The 15,853-nt window shown below is 38.4% G+C and overlaps 1 protein-coding gene across 1 annotated transcript in view; it reads right to left on the bottom strand.

Moving 5' to 3' along the window:
- Positions 1–8,994, bottom strand: part of MYOM2 (myomesin 2) — a 75,635-nt gene extending 66,641 nt beyond the window's left edge. The window contains exons 1-3 of the mRNA XM_010021720.1: positions 8,949–8,994; positions 2,111–2,244; positions 964–1,083 (exon numbers count right to left, since the gene is read on the bottom strand). Coding sequence (XP_010020022.1) covers positions 964–1,083; positions 2,111–2,217 — 227 coding nt within the window. The 5' untranslated portion in view covers positions 2,218–2,244; positions 8,949–8,994. The remainder of the gene's footprint in view (positions 1–963; positions 1,084–2,110; positions 2,245–8,948) is intronic.
- Between the last annotated feature and the right edge of the window lie 6,859 nt (positions 8,995–15,853).

Below are 15,853 nucleotides of genomic sequence, written 5' to 3'. Positions count from 1 at the left end.
CCTGCATTCATGCTGATTCAGTAAGCAGCCTATGCTACTCTTTGCCTTGCCAATAGGACAAAAGGGAGCTGAGTATCAGAGATTTCTAACATGGCTGTCATTATACAATACGGCAAGACTCTTAAAGCACAACCCAGCATGCCATGAAGCAAATGAGAAGTCTTGCTTGAAGTGCAGTGAACAGTAGATCAAGAAGTTATTTGTCTGGTATTTTAAAAGTATTTCTTTTTACCATTTCAACATACTTTAAATACTAGCCTTGTTTTGATGCTTTTTTTTAATTGGTAAAATTTAAGAGCTTTTTTTTAAATAAATTAGAGCATACAAATTAGTTTGACTTTCCTAGGTCATTCTGTTTCTAAGATGTACCTTCCAAAACAATCAAAGTACCAGAACCATATGGATGTATATGATTTTCACAACACATTTTCTTCAAACAAGGCAAAAATTGTTCTCGCAGTATAAATAATTTATGTCTTTGGTACAATCACTGTAGAGCACGGTGGAGCAGAAACAGTCAAATTCACAAGCAGGAATATTGCCATCAGCAGTACAATTACTATAGGACTTCGTATCAAGGCTGTAACTGAGATGTGACAGTAAGCCCACTCAGTATTAAGGAAAGAACTTAAAAAGTTTAAATTTATCCAAATCAGAAATTTAGGAATAGTGGAGTAGATCTATTCAAAAATTGGTTTGAGATACAGGCAGATTCTAATTTATTTTGGCTTTAAAGCTGTTTTCAAGGGTCATAGAGGAGATTAGAGGAACAACTCTGGGGTGAAATACGAGACTGAAAGTGACACTCAGTCATTTAGTACTTACTCCAGCCAAAACAAATTAGTGAAGAACAGTGACAGAGAAGCCTCCAGACTTGCTGACTGAAAAAAACCCTGGTAAAAGAGCGATATTGAATGGGACCAGGCCCACTACACAGGTCAGATGGGACCACCAGAGCTTTACCTTTTCCTCGATTCTTGTATTGCTTCGTGAGCCAAGCTGCGTGCCCTCCTGGCACAGAGCCTGCATGTCGTTTTCCCCAGGCCAGGTAATTCATAATAAACAGCCCGTCTGGAAGCAGCCCTTCAGATACAAAAGACATTGTTATAACCCAATAATTCTGGTAAAACAGGAACTTCAAAAAGTCAAAGAAATTACTTTAAATGAGTTGAATACCACAACTGAGCACAGTTCAGCAAGAAACACACTTTGCATTCCTCACTGAGTGCACAAGGGTTCCACTTCTATTTATTTTTCAAGGGCTTAATGCCCATCATTATCTGTCAGTGGGGATATTAGGCATTTCATTCTATTAAATTTAAATTTATCTCAGTCTCCAATCATTCAAGTTCTACTATAGCACTTCAGTGAACTATAAGGATACAAGTCTTTTTAATACACAAGTCACACAGACTCCCTAAAACGTTGTCTATTTCTAAATATTCCTGCCTTTCTATACATCACAAAACTTCCTGCATAAACTCTTCTCAGTCATAAGGTAAGCTGGACAAGCTAGACAGCCAGCTAGGCTAGCTATGCATCTTAATTACTGCGGAGGGAGGCCAGTGATTCTTAAGCAACCAAAATTCAATGCTCCAGACTTTGGGATACAAAGAATTTGTATCTTGTGACTGAAACTCTGATTTTTCACATGAAAGGAGTTACATTGTTATTTAATTTTTTAAAAAGGAAATTGAATGACAAACCTATAATTAGAAGTAGCCAACATCAGGAGAAGAAATGCCCTCATATCATATGGAAGAATGAGTAAAAAAATGTTTCTGTGATTTATAATAAATTTCATGGCAATTTTTCTAAAGTCAGAGTTTCAATCAGAGTCTAAAAGGAAGAATTTCCAACTTGGAGGTAATAAACAGAACAGATCCTGAGCTAAAAGGTCTGTGTAGGTGTGTTGCAACGTAACTAGAAAGTCTAGCTGTGCTAGTGGGAGACTACAGACAAGGAGAGGAACTGGAAAAATACCATTCTGAATAAATCACAGCTGGGGAGGAGGGAGGTGAAGGGGGCCACAGGAAGAAACTAAATATCTTGATTTTAAGAACCAAAACGGAAAACTCTATGCTCTTCATGTGAAATACATGGTACTTACTTTCTTGCTGCATATTCCTCAAGGACATATCTTGTCTGAATGTTGCGATAGGACTGATCAAAGTGCTTGTGCCTCCTCTGGTAAAATGGCACTGCTACTGAAGACATATTTCAGTGTGTTACAATCAATAATTCCTACAGAGAGGGAAATCACATTTAGCCATATATTTCAGACACTTAGATTTGATATTTTTTTATATGTAGACATGTATGTGCACATGTTTAAATGGATAAAATTCCACCAATTTATAACAAATAAAACCGTCAATGGTAGACATGGGTCTCAGGCTGTATCTTATCAGATACACAGTGTAAACTAAGGAATCACAGATGATAGAGCTAGGAGAGAACTTGTTGGATTAGTTTTCCCCTTTCTTGCAGATGTCATTTAACACCTCTGTAGAAATTTCCAGGGATGGAAATTTGACCTTTTGGGGTATTTTTAGGTGTTTCAGCTCTCCACTCTTTAAAGCTTTTACTTTGTCCCCCCTTGCACTTGTTTCTTGTCCAATTCACCCACTTTTGCAGAATGCTGTTGATTTCGTTCATATCTCCTTTCAGTTCTCTTGTTTAAACTAAACAAAGCTGGCTCATCTAACCTTTTCTCATGGGTTATTTTTCCTAGACCACCTATCCTTCTGGTTGCTTTCCTATGGACTTTCTCCAAAGCATGGAATAGTTTGATCAGTATTTGGATAGAAGGCTCTCAGAAATGTTCAGGGATGTCCCATAAGCAGTATGGGTGGGAAGAGCACATTTCCTACTGAGTTGGAGTTAAGCAAATTCCCAGCCATGGCAAAAAGAACCTGGAGGAGACCAAATCCCTTTGTGCTCATTAGAAATATGACAACTTCTTGCAAAAGTGGGGAATGTTACCAACTGTGTCCTGAGTAGGTGCCAGCTTGTGTAACTACAGTGTGCTGAATACATCCCATTTACAGTCTCAGTGGGATATGGAGCTTTTTACTCCTGGACCACTTGGCCTAAATAGTGGTGAGGTATTCTGGGGGGCAACTGAACAGCCAACACCTCCCCCATGAGATGTCTGAACTTCAGTGACAATGGAAGCAAATTCCACATACAAAGTCTATAAGCTTGGGACAAATCCTGAAATTTTTTAGTCAGGCAAATTCCTGCAATAAAAATCTTACGTTCTTCTTTCTAAAAATATGACATGTTGTATAGGAAATCCAGCTTTCATTTTTCAAGAATAAATTGCTGCAATGAAATGTAGAAAATTATTTTTTCTGCATATGCAGTCTGGCTAGTAACACAATTAGAAACAATGTTAACAAGTCACAGTTTAAAAATTCATGCAAAAGTCTTGATAGTATTTGCAATATTCCAGCAATTTCATCATTGCTTCCTATTCTCAAATGGAGATTTTATGGAAGGATTTTTCAAAACATGAGGTGCTAATAAAATTTTCATTATGTGACAAAAACCAGCATTGCTTTTGCAAAAAGAAATAAACATTTAGAAACTTATTTTCAGCAATATTTTGTTGAAGTACATTGATTGCCTGTAGTTTTCACACAGTAAAGATTATTGAAGTAAAAAAACCCACAAAAAACAACAAGGTATTTGAAAGTTGACAATGACATAGTGACTGAATTTCTTCAGTATTGAACTAGATCTCATTTTACCAGAAACCACTTTTTTCCTGAAACAGGAAACTTTAATTGAATTGATAGGAGAGGAAATGGAAGACTTCAATTCTTAGTTTAGCATGTCACTTCATTCTTCATTCATGCTTGTTTAGCATTCTTTCCTGAACTGTATAAAATTAAACCCAAATAAAAAAAAAAAAAAAAAAAAAACCAAAACATAACAAAATAAAAAACTCCAGCATGTTCTATGGGCTAAGAAATTGAATCTTTAAATGCAGTAAAATACCCATAAGTGCCATATTTCCAGCATATAGTACTTACTAACAAAAGGAAATACTGGTTATTGATTTAGTAGTGTAATATATTCCACCTGTGTCTGATTTAGTTTTAGGTACTCAAATGTGGAGTCAGATGCCCCCAGTCATGACATTCTCATATTAGCTAATTTTAATTTTCCAAGAAAAAGGTCTCTGCAAGATAAGGCAGTAGATATATTTAATAGCAGATACATCTTATTAAAAGAAAAGTAATAAGATATAAATAGATGAATCTTTACAATTTATTTCCTGAGAGCTGCATCTTCTGCATAATCCATAGTTACCTTTCAAGTCTTTTTCAAGAGATATGAGAATGGCAAATCACACGTTCAGGAAAGAGAGCTTTACACAAAATATCAGGCACTGCAAGACAAAAACAAAATAAGTTTACATTACTATGGGACAGTAATGAAATATATTACCACATTTCTAGAGAAATACAAAAGCTAACAAGACCCATGATAGTGGGTGCAGCAGTACGGTGCAGCAACTCACAGAGATGCTAGCTTAGTTAGGTGCCCTCAAGCAATGCTGAGCTGACATGAACCTATTAAATAGTCATACAACATGTCTTAGTTACATGACACAGTTACACAGACCCATGACTAGCCTTGGCTTCTCCTAGTTTTGGTATCTGTACATGACATTATGCTATACCTGAAGACATTAAATACTGGTTTTCTTCCTGCTGTCTAACTGTGACTATTGTGTATATGACATTTGACTTCCCCCTTAGTTCATACATCAACTGGTCAGTTAATGGTATAATGTTCCCTCTTTTCTATTTTTAATTAACCTTTTCACCTAGATGAAGGTGCAAAGGGCAAACCAATAGATTAAGGGGAAGCCTCAGCTGTTAAGTGCTACTCATGTTTACATGAGGCCCAGTTGAATAATTCTGTGAATTTATCAACATGCAATTTATGTGTTGCTATGTATATAACTCCCGCTGAGATCTGACACAGGAGGGTTGCAGAGTAGTGCCCATGTGTCTGGATGGGTCACAGTCTGGGTTATTTTCGTTTTTGAGATAGGAGAAAACATCTTTGTCATTTAGAGTTCAGCCTTTTCCACTAAATGTAAAATTTTCATTTTTATTTGTATATCTTCTATTAATCAGCACCCAAGATTTATCAAAATTCTGTTCAGATGTTTTTCACATTTACCCAAACATTCTTAGAGTAGAAACACGTGTTGCCATCCACTTCCAGCCTCCATACAAGCAATTAACTGAGCTTATTAGCAGCCAGACTCATTTTGCCTTCTGTTAACACAGAGGGGAGCTGCTTGGCAACAATTCCAAATATAATAATCATCACCAGTTACTTACAGTGATGCTTGCAGAGTACGTATTTAATACTTAATAGTGCTGCAAAGACAAGTATCTGAAGAGCAAAATCACAGCCCCACTGTAAAACCAGCTTCAGCAATCTACAGAGGATGTGGAATGTCTTGAGCTTATAAGAGAAGTTTCTATTGTCTTCCTAGGAAGAATGTGTTGACTACTTTCCCAGTTTTCCTCTAATACATATTTATGTGAGATGTTTGAAATAGATACTAATATTTAGACAACCTACCACTAACAGAGTTAGATAACATGATATGCAGTTGACAGCTTAGCCTTACTGAAGTTACTGATTTAGGTGAACCAAGATATTATTACTGGCAGTGATTGGAAACCTAATTATACTGGCAAGTCACTTGGTGGACATGACCCAAAAGGAAGATGCAAGCAGTGGTCTGGCAAAGGCATTGTGAAAAAAAAAAAAAAAAAAAAAAAAAAAACCAACAGTATTTCCCAATGGGAAACTGAAAATTCAGCAACAGAAAGAAATGCATAAATAGGCCAAGAGAAAAACAAAATAATTTTCTGGATCATGGTAAGAAATATATGCCCTGTGTGTCACAAACAACCCTTGAACTTCATCCATGCACATCCTATTGACATCCTTGGATTTCAAGAAAAAGGCCTGGAGTTACAGGACAAAATGGTCCTAAAACACTTAGGTTCTCATCCAACCTTTATTTTTTTGGTGGAACAGAGCACCATTGTATTCCTACCTTTATTATTATTATTACTACTACTACTACTATTATTCCTATTTATTTCGGCGACTGTGAATGCTGGTGAAATCAGAAGGACCTAAACTGCACTAATCTGTGTACTGTAGAAACCACTCAGAGACTATTAAGCCAAAACAAAAATATTGTCGGCCAAAATGTCCTTAAGAATTAATGATATAAAAAACAGGTGAATTAAACTGTTCAAATCAGTTTACATAAATATACATTTTCACATGCTTAGTAGCATGTACAATTACAAATGATACTTGGTAATGAGTTAAAGGCAGAGTTCCCAGGATATGCATAGTTTCATGTCATAGTAATACTGATCTGAACAGAAAACAATAATCTAGGACCATGTGACAAAGGGCCACATTCTTGAGCAGGGAAGCCAAGGGTCTGAAATAGACATGGTTAGTTTGATAAGTGAGTTAATTTAAGATTTAAAGGACAGGCAGTAAATTCTAGCATGATCATACAGCCTCAGAGAGCAGGCACACAACCAACCAAATTAATGGATGGGATTGACAAATGCCATAGGAAGAACTTGACTGTGATCACCGTGAATAAGAAACTTGCATTCCTAGACTCGGGAGGCTCCTGTCATGAGCAATGCACTATACAGTATGTACTTTCTCTGCCTGACCTGTCAGTGCTATACCATGCAACACGCACTTTCATCTCTGTCCTTGTCCATCAGAAGTGCCAAAAACGATTCATGGGTTCTTGCCTGACCTTATGCTGCCTATCCTCCTCATTCTGGCTGAAAGATCAGTACATCCTGCTCCTACACATGTATCCTCATTCTTGATCTTCCTCTGTATCTCATCTTTCTTAAATAGTTTTGACCATTTATATTTACTTGAGGGTTTCCCATGACATAGGCATTGTTTCCTCTACCTGTCTATAGTTCTGATTGTTCTTCTTAACATTGTTCAAAGTTAAGTATTTGTATGAAGCCCTGTTTTTCCAACTTATACTTCCATGGTACATTAAAGCTCATGATATTTAGCTGATAAAAAGTATTTCATTCTATACAACCGGTATACCACAAAGAAAACAAAAAACCCAAAATCAAAATCAAAAACTTCTTCTAGTCATCAGTTGATTCTAATGACCATTTTAAAGAATTACCATATTGCCTCAGAAAACACATGGTCCTTTCCAGATGGTTATATCAGTCCTGTAGAAATTGCCATAGATAAAAACATAAGAACATTTTCCCCCGAGGAACTTACTTTGGTGGAAACCTTGTAAAACCAGCATGAATCACTATGCAGCTCATAGGCACTGCAGTCTAAAACAGAATGGGATATAGAGGGTCTGGTAGCATCTTCCCTGTTTTGGTAATAAACTTTTAAAATGCTAATATGTCTCTCCAGTCTTCTCTCTCTGTGTGCATGTGTGTATTTAGATCTCACACAGAAAACCATGTTCTGTGTATTAAAAAGGATGATCTTAAGAAATCACACAATCTACTGTCATTTTAAGATGCTTCTGTTTTTTCCATTAAAGAGTTTTTTCCCTTCTGTATAATAAGAATTCAGTTTTACCTTTTTTGACAACAGAATACAAATGTTTCTAAAATTAAAAAGCATATGGAATTCCAGACATTACTTAGTAAGCTTTGAGATTCCTTGTCTTTTCTGACGTCTTTAGCTACATCATATCTGGTCTTAAGTTTTACTGATCATATCTCCTTTGTATGGGAATAGTATTATCCTAGTTTCACAGGTAAGTTTTAAGCAGAAATCTTGTGGACAAGTTCAGCCTGGTTCAAATCATCCCCAGAAGTTCATGTATTACTTTTCTTAGTAAACCTAAATCTGGAGTTCTCTCATCTAATTCTAGTCATCTGAATATCCAGCAAAGCAGCTGTCAATTCTGGCCATCACAGATGTGTCTGTTCTTTATTAATAATTTTATAAAAGAGCCCAGAGATGCTTTCTTATGGATCCATGATCTTACATGACTGGGAATTAAACAAGGTTGAATTTGCCCACATTGACTTTAAACCTCGCCATCCTAACATAGCAAATGCACAAGAAGTTGCAACATGTTCCAATGAAGTTTTAAGATTTCCCTTCACTTGGCAACTATATTACATCCCCTCAACTGGACAGCAAGGAATGTGAGACACAGAGATGGTGAAAGTCACTTCCCATCATCCCAAACTTCATTATCTTTCATTACAATACTTTCATTGGCTCATAGGTATTATCAACACATGGGCATAGTTTCAAGAGCATGAACACGATTTCCCAAGGCTCTATCAGTGGTATTTAGCTGGAATTTTCATGTGGCACAGAACACATCACGTAGCCCAGACACCAGAAATGCATCTTCTGAAGACATGTACTTGGAAATATGGTAGACAAAATATTAAAGCAGAATTTTTTGTCCTAGCTACATCCTATTCTCTAGCATGCCAAATACTTTTGCCAGTTACTATAGGACTTTATGCTTAATCATTTACACACACCCTTCAGATAAATCGTGTTTTGTCTCTTTACACAGTATAGCATACAAGAAAGTTGCATTGACAATATATGTGTAGTTGGAGAAGCTCATATACCAATAGAGCAATGGATTGGCATAATGTAGATCTTTATATGTAGAAAGAACACGGGAAATGTACTACAGAATAAAATCAAGCTGACTATACACAGAAGAAAACAATTTTACTTCGCTTTTTTTATTATCTTTTCATAAATCAATCTATGTCCTGTTTATTGATTGCTTTCCCAAAGGAAGATAATTTATTTTTTTAAAGAGAAACACCCAACACCTCCCACAATCACCCTCATTTGTTCTGAACAAGAAAAACCTAGATGAGAAATGGACTTACCGAGGGATACAGAAAAATTTCGGCACAGAGAAGACCAGCCTTTCCCAGCTTTGTAAACTCTGTCTGAGGAAAACAAAAATAATTCCCCTCTCTAAAGGCTACTGCCCCTTCACTCCCATTTAAGGGAAGATGCAGTGCTATATTTAGAACTAATCAAGTGATTCTCCCAAAAGTGAGCCTAGTAGGAAATAAGGGTGTGATATAAAGGCAGAAGAAAAGCCCTACACCATATGCGATTCTACACTGTGTTTTAATAAAAGATAGACCTCGATCCTAAAAAAAGCAGTTGTTTATATTGGGATTTCTTTTCACAGCAATACCAAGCACATTGGAAACAGTTTAATGCTAGAAAACAGTTGAAACTTTTTATATAGAAATGACTGATGTTTTAAAATAATTACTAACTTAGAAGACCAGTGGGGAGACACAAACTCCGGAATCTTATTAGCAGAGACATGAGATCCCCTTGCTGCCTCAGGCTGTAAAAGGAGCCTCCCTGTTGCCTCATTAAGAGCTCCCTGAATTTGAGAACATGGCTGCAATATGTGAAGGCATAGCAACTGTATATAAGTTTTATTGACATGAATTTAAAGAAAGACCAGTTCCTAATCACTATTTCCATCTCCATAATGTCACCAGTCAACTTGAGAGAGACTTCTCTGCGTTTTGCAGGTAAAGTAGGAAGAATTAATATGCACAGAGACATATACGGGCAGAGTTAAAAAACACAGGCAAAGCACTAAATTCTGTGACACCCTGGTGGTGCCTGATTACTACCAATTCAAATGGACGTTTGGTGCTTGTAGGGCTCCAAGATTTCTATTCAGAAGCTCAAAGGCACCGCTATGGTGAGTCTGAGGTGTCCAGATGCAATGGGCTAGCGGCACTTGCTCTGCAGAGCTGGTTAGTGTGGGCTCAGTATGCTCCATTTGGGTAGTATGCAAACCCATAGGGATTTGTTCCATACTGTGAGCCCCTATGGGGGAAGAGAAAGGAAGGGAAAGGAAAGGAAGGGAATCTGACAAGGCTTTGTGACAAGCATAAAGAAGTAATCACATTCCTCTTACTCTGTCTGGAAATACAACAACATGTCTGGGAAAACCTGGCTATATGGCAGACTTAATCAGCCCTCGTGTCTTGGCCCATAATGACTCAAATATCTAGTGAGTCAGCAACATACAGTACATAGGGAATTCACTGATATTCAAAATATTCAAAAATAACAATGTCTATTTTCAATTTACTTATACAGGGATGCTGTCAAGACTAAAGTCACTAAATGACAGTTAAGATCTTCCAGTCCTTGATGTAAGAAACTTTGACACATGAACAGTGTTCTTTTAAGTCATGCTTTCTTCTTATGCATACATATATGGAAAGAAAGGCAAGATGTGGAAAAGACTTTAACAAGCAGATTCTTATAACATCCATGGTATTCATCCAAGTTTTCTAAATAGCTCTGGTAAAGATGTCCCTACTTTCTTTCTATCTAGGACTACCATTTGCTTGACACAGACTTCTCCCTTCCTCCCATTGGTCTTAAATTATAACTGAGTCTGACAGAATTAGATCTACAGAGACAGACACAGTGGAATGTGTGCATATGCACTGAGCATAAATGTTGCTTCGGAGCAGCTGTCAAAGTAATTAGCATGTAATAATCCAGAGCAAACCTACTTTGCTTACCTCCTTCTCTCCTACTGTATTTTCCTGTGGGAGGTAAAAGGTCAGTTTGCAGTTTAAAGTTCTGATTACACTCTCTGCTTTTAATTTCTTGTTCTAAATTGTTTATCTTTAAAGAAATGGAGGAATGTACAGCCTGCTCTGTCTGCCTTTACACTTGATCTCTCTTCTATTTAAAGTTCTTTCTTCAGGGTGTGCATGGATGTCAAAAATGCTAAAGTGCACCCTGAGGGCTATGGGGAACATACCATAGGCAAGAACAATCCATGCAATGGGGCTAGTCCCAGATTGTCTCCAGGTAAGTCAATAAATAAATTCTCCTTCTCTTCATAGCTACTCACAAAATAGGATAGAAGAGAAAACTGCAATATTGTGTTATTCAGTGGTGTTGAAATTTAGGCATCAGAGCACCAAAAATTATTCAGCATTTTAGTCATTAAATAATTTGCATTACATTCTCAAACAAACTTCCTGCCTGACACTAAAGATATCTCCTCCTGATCCCACTTCCCAAATAGAAGTTCTTCCCTAAGAGGTGCTTTTTTTAAAGCAGAGATTTAGCAGGGTATCAAAAGGATTATTCAAGTGCTTAAAACTGAGCATGTGCTAAAATCCTTTTGTAAATGTGGTATTTTAGAATTATTCTTTATGTTATGCCAGTCCCTTGATGTGGGATACAGGCTTAAGTAATGGCTCAGCTACTCCAGTAAAGGGGAAGACAAAGACCTGAAATGGAGCTCAGAAAAAAGATGCATTAGCTTTTTAGCTGCTGAAGGAAACATCCATACAGTAATGAAATGAAAAGTAATGGTGTTAGAAGAGGTACGTTTTTAGCCCATTAAGAGTGTCTTAACAGTGGCCTTGTGCTTTTAGCTTTCTCCAATTCCAAGAAAACCTAATGCATCTTTGCATGGCAGCTTCTGTAGTCCAGCTTTGTGATACGTTAGCTCTTGATTTCTTCAAATGTTTGCAGCATATTTATAGTTTCATATAAATTAAAAGCAATGAAGTTCCTTATCTCTGCAGCAGTCCTAATTATTCACAAAACCCTATGGTAAGGTTTGTGAAGCCATGATAGAACAATGGATACTGGGCACTGGTGATCATAAAGAAGTCTCTTGGATTTCCCTCACAGCTACCCAGGTCATAGCATCCTGCTCAGTATTACAAATGAAAGACAAAGCAATGCGTGCAAATTCAACTGTATGAAAAATAAATCATGCTCTTACCTCAAGTACTGCTTCTGGTCAGAAGTTCAGGGTCGTCAAGTATGGGGTCCATATATGTACCAAATAGGATGTGTCTTATTCAAAAGAGAATGCCACCTCCTGTAACAATTTAAAACCATTTTGGAGGCAGTGTTCCTGCTTATAAAGATTAGCTAAGAGAGCAGCAGCAGATGCACTTGACTGCTGACAGCACTGTACATGTATTCATGCAGCTGAGCACAGATCCCCATGGGAAAACATCTCTTTCTGGTGGGGAGAGAACAACCCCAGTTCTTAAGAAATTTAAACACTTCTCTCTCTACCTCCTACTTTCTACTTACTTTCATTTTTCTTGATGCATTTTCACTTCCTCTATTAGAACCTCTTTATTTTCTTTTTCAGTACCCAACTTGTGAGTATTTTAAGGCCATATGCAACTGCAAACTGCCAAAAGCTAAAACCCTTCCCAGAAATGAGGATAGGCTGTGTGGACATGAGACCGTAGAAGAGCCAAGACATCTGGAGGAGGAAAAGGAGGAGACACTTGCAACCAAGGGGAGGCTCTGCGGCTTGCAGGAAAGAGGACAGTGGCAGCTGAACAAAACAAAACAAAACACTTGCTAGAAGCTGTTTTAATCCTCAGACAGAGATATTCAAGCAGCAATTCAACAGAGCTAGACTGAACTGCATCCAGAACATCACTCACTCCTTGTACAAGCCTTTGAACAAATACTAAAATACCTGAATATACAAAATGTTGTGACTTTTTTTTCCCCTGCAAGGTAAAATAAAGTGAATCTCTTAATAAGTATCCTTTTTTTATATGTGAGAAGACAAACACACCACTAAGTTACAGTGAGTCAGTCACTCAGAAGATATTTAAACTGTAATGTGCCACCTTGCTGTCCAAGGACCCACTCTGGAGCACATCAGACTCAGTGGTAAGGTTTTACTGACTCAGGAAAGCCCTGATTCATATCCTTCTTGATTTAATGCCTCTTTTAAAAGTTGACAGAGGGTTAGTTCAGCCACAAACAGAAAATACGGAGTTGCCTGTTGCAGCAGAATGTTTCAACTACTGATTTTGTGAGTTACTGCAAGTGGGAAGAAGAGTATATTTTCCACTGCTTTGGACAGCATAAGGTACTCTAAAATTGATAACAGGCTGACAGCAATACTTAATTAAAATTGGGGTTTCAGCCAGTGGGAATGCTTAGCTAAATATGACTTGCTAAATTTTAGGGTGAGACAAGCAAATTACAGTCTCTCACCAGTGATGTGAAGTTATGGCTCAGATTTCAAATGTTGGGTTTTTTTTTTTAATTTAATCAAGTCTTTTGGAAGTGTTTCTGATAAGACTTAATGAAAACAACAACACCTACTACAGTTTACTAACTGTAGTTAGTTAAACCACACCATAGGAGATCCCCCTAGCAGTATATCATCAGCTCAAAGGCACCTCTTCACTTACCATTATAATGAGATCTACTTTTCCAATCAAGTGCAAAGATGAGGACCATAAAGATTTTTGTCTTACCCTGGTATATTTATGCCAGAGTCACACAGCATGCTCTGTAGGTATCCGCTGCAGCAACAGTTATCTCTATCAACTAATCTCAATGTCAGGAACAACAAATTAAATCCAGACACAACCACGGGCTGTAAGAGGGCAGAGACAGGAACTACTTAAGCTGCAGCCATGTGGTGCAGAGGCTTCACCTCCCTGGGAAATGCAGGCAAGAGTCACAAATCCACTGCTGGGTAGCACCACGCAAAGTCTATTTTAATGTCTTTAGGCTTTACTTGCTGCCAGCTGCAGCGGTTACTGCTCATAACAGCACCTACATACAGGACTCACACCAGACATAAGCACAGACAAACCAGCCACAGAAGCACAGAATGGTTGAGGTTGGAAGGGACCTCTAAAGGCCATCTTGTCCAGCCCACCCGCTCAAGCAGAGCCACCTAGAGCCGGTTGCTCAGGACCATGTACAGATGGCTTTTGAATATCATCAAGGATGGAGACTACACAACCTCTCTGAGCAACTTGTGCCAGTGCTTGGCTACCCTCACAGTGAAAACAAATGGGTTTCTCAGTGTTCAGACCCCCTGTGTTTCAGGTTGTGCTCAGTGTCCCCTACTCCTGTCTCCTCTTTTGGGCTGGCAGAGATGGAAGGTCTCTACTGCATGCACACACATGACACTACAGGTTCACAACCACACACGCATTTGCTGTCTGGCCACCTACTCTCACTCTCTGATCTAGGTCCGTGCTCGCTGCAAATAGATGCACTCACTCATACACTCATCCCACAGGCATTCAATATCCGCCACTCCATCCCCCCCCCCCAGTACCAATACCTACATGTAATGTGTAGGAACACCTACACCCTCAATCTGACTCCAGTAGCTGGCACCCAGTCCACTCATGCCAGTCCCTGGCACCTAATCCATGCAGCACTCACACACATGGGATGAAGAGTGGAATTACACAGAGAGATAACTAAGAAAAGTTTTGAAGAAGATAGGACAGACTGTGGTGGTCAGGTGCAGGGCTCAGCCAGACACGGGTACTGATCAGCCCTTGTTTACATCCTTTCATACCCCTTCCTGCCTGTTCCTCTCTTTGTTCCTCCCAGATTCCTTCCCCTAAACATTTCTTCATCACTTTGCACAGATCTACCAATGCCCACTCCTCTAGTCCTCTTCATCCACCCCACCCCAAGGTATAAACTTATCAGTTGCAAAGTCCAGGTTAGCTTTCCTGGCATAGTGCATCAATTAGTATGACTAGCAAAGTTTGTTTCTTCTCAGAGTCTCCATCGTTGTTTGTCAGGTATGTGACTCTGGTTTTTGCCTTCACCTTTTCTTATCAACCTGATTTTAGGTGCTCTTCAATCAGATCATCTTGCTGCAATAAGCATTCCCACACTCCACTATCCTTATCTATTAGTGCCACTAACCAGGTTTATTTCTGGTTATGGATTTTGTTATCACTACTCAGTCAGGTTTTTGGCACCTGTGTGTTTGGCTCTTCCCTTTTCCTTATCATCCTGATCAGTCCTTGGTCAGATAATCTTACAGAAAAAAAATGTTCTCATACTCCACGTATACTCACATACATATCATGGAAATTATCTGCTCCTGTTTCACAGGGGAAAAGGAGAAGGAAATAAATACATAACAGATCACACGTCAGATCACCTGTACGATAAGCCCAGTGTGAAAGCTGAAGTGAAAATGTCAAACAGTATCAAGTTCAGGCATATACCACAATTCAAGGTTATTGAACTTCATGTGTATATATCATGTGCAGCTATGCTGCACACAGTCCATGTCATGCATGATATACTGTTTGACTTATATATGATCATAAATGTGCTCTAGGGCCTGAAGTATATTCCCAGAGCAGGTAACTCTCATTAGAGAAATTATATTGTTTGTCTTCAGGTCTGAATCCACAACAGCTTGAAGGAATGACACTGTGAAGGTCTGACCAGGTTTCACTGTAGACAGGCAACATCTGTAAGGAATCCAGCCCAAGCATGATTTTCTTTATGGATGATAGCAAGTGGACCCCTTAATCTCTGTTCCTCACTATTGCTGGATTTTTTTGACTCTTTGGTTGTTATAACCAAAAGGATTGAATTTGTTATAGATGGGTACCTTGAGAACTGTGCTAAGACTGCCAGTCCCAGGCAGGCCCCAAATTTACACTATTTAAATAGCAACTGTTTTGCAGAAGTGCTGGTGAGTCACACTGATCCTTCTTCAACGTTAGTTTCTCCAGGTCTTCAAGAGCAATGCCACAGTGCATAAAACAAAGCAACATTTCATTATAGAAAACAGACTGAAGAGTCCTACTTGATTATTCCATTCCAGCCTCTAACTACTTTTTCTCTCCAAGGGCCATATTCTGGTGCTTCAAATCAAGCTATATTTGAAGGTCACCAGTTGTCACCATTACCATTAGCTGCAAATGTTCCCAACAGGGACATTTTGCTGAATTCTTTC

This window comes from Nestor notabilis, unplaced genomic scaffold, assembly GCF_000696875.1.
Source record: "Nestor notabilis isolate BGI_N333 unplaced genomic scaffold, ASM69687v1 scaffold179, whole genome shotgun sequence".
NCBI lineage: Eukaryota > Metazoa > Chordata > Aves > Psittaciformes > Psittacidae > Nestor > Nestor notabilis.
This window is presented reverse-complemented; position numbering and strand designations above follow the sequence as displayed.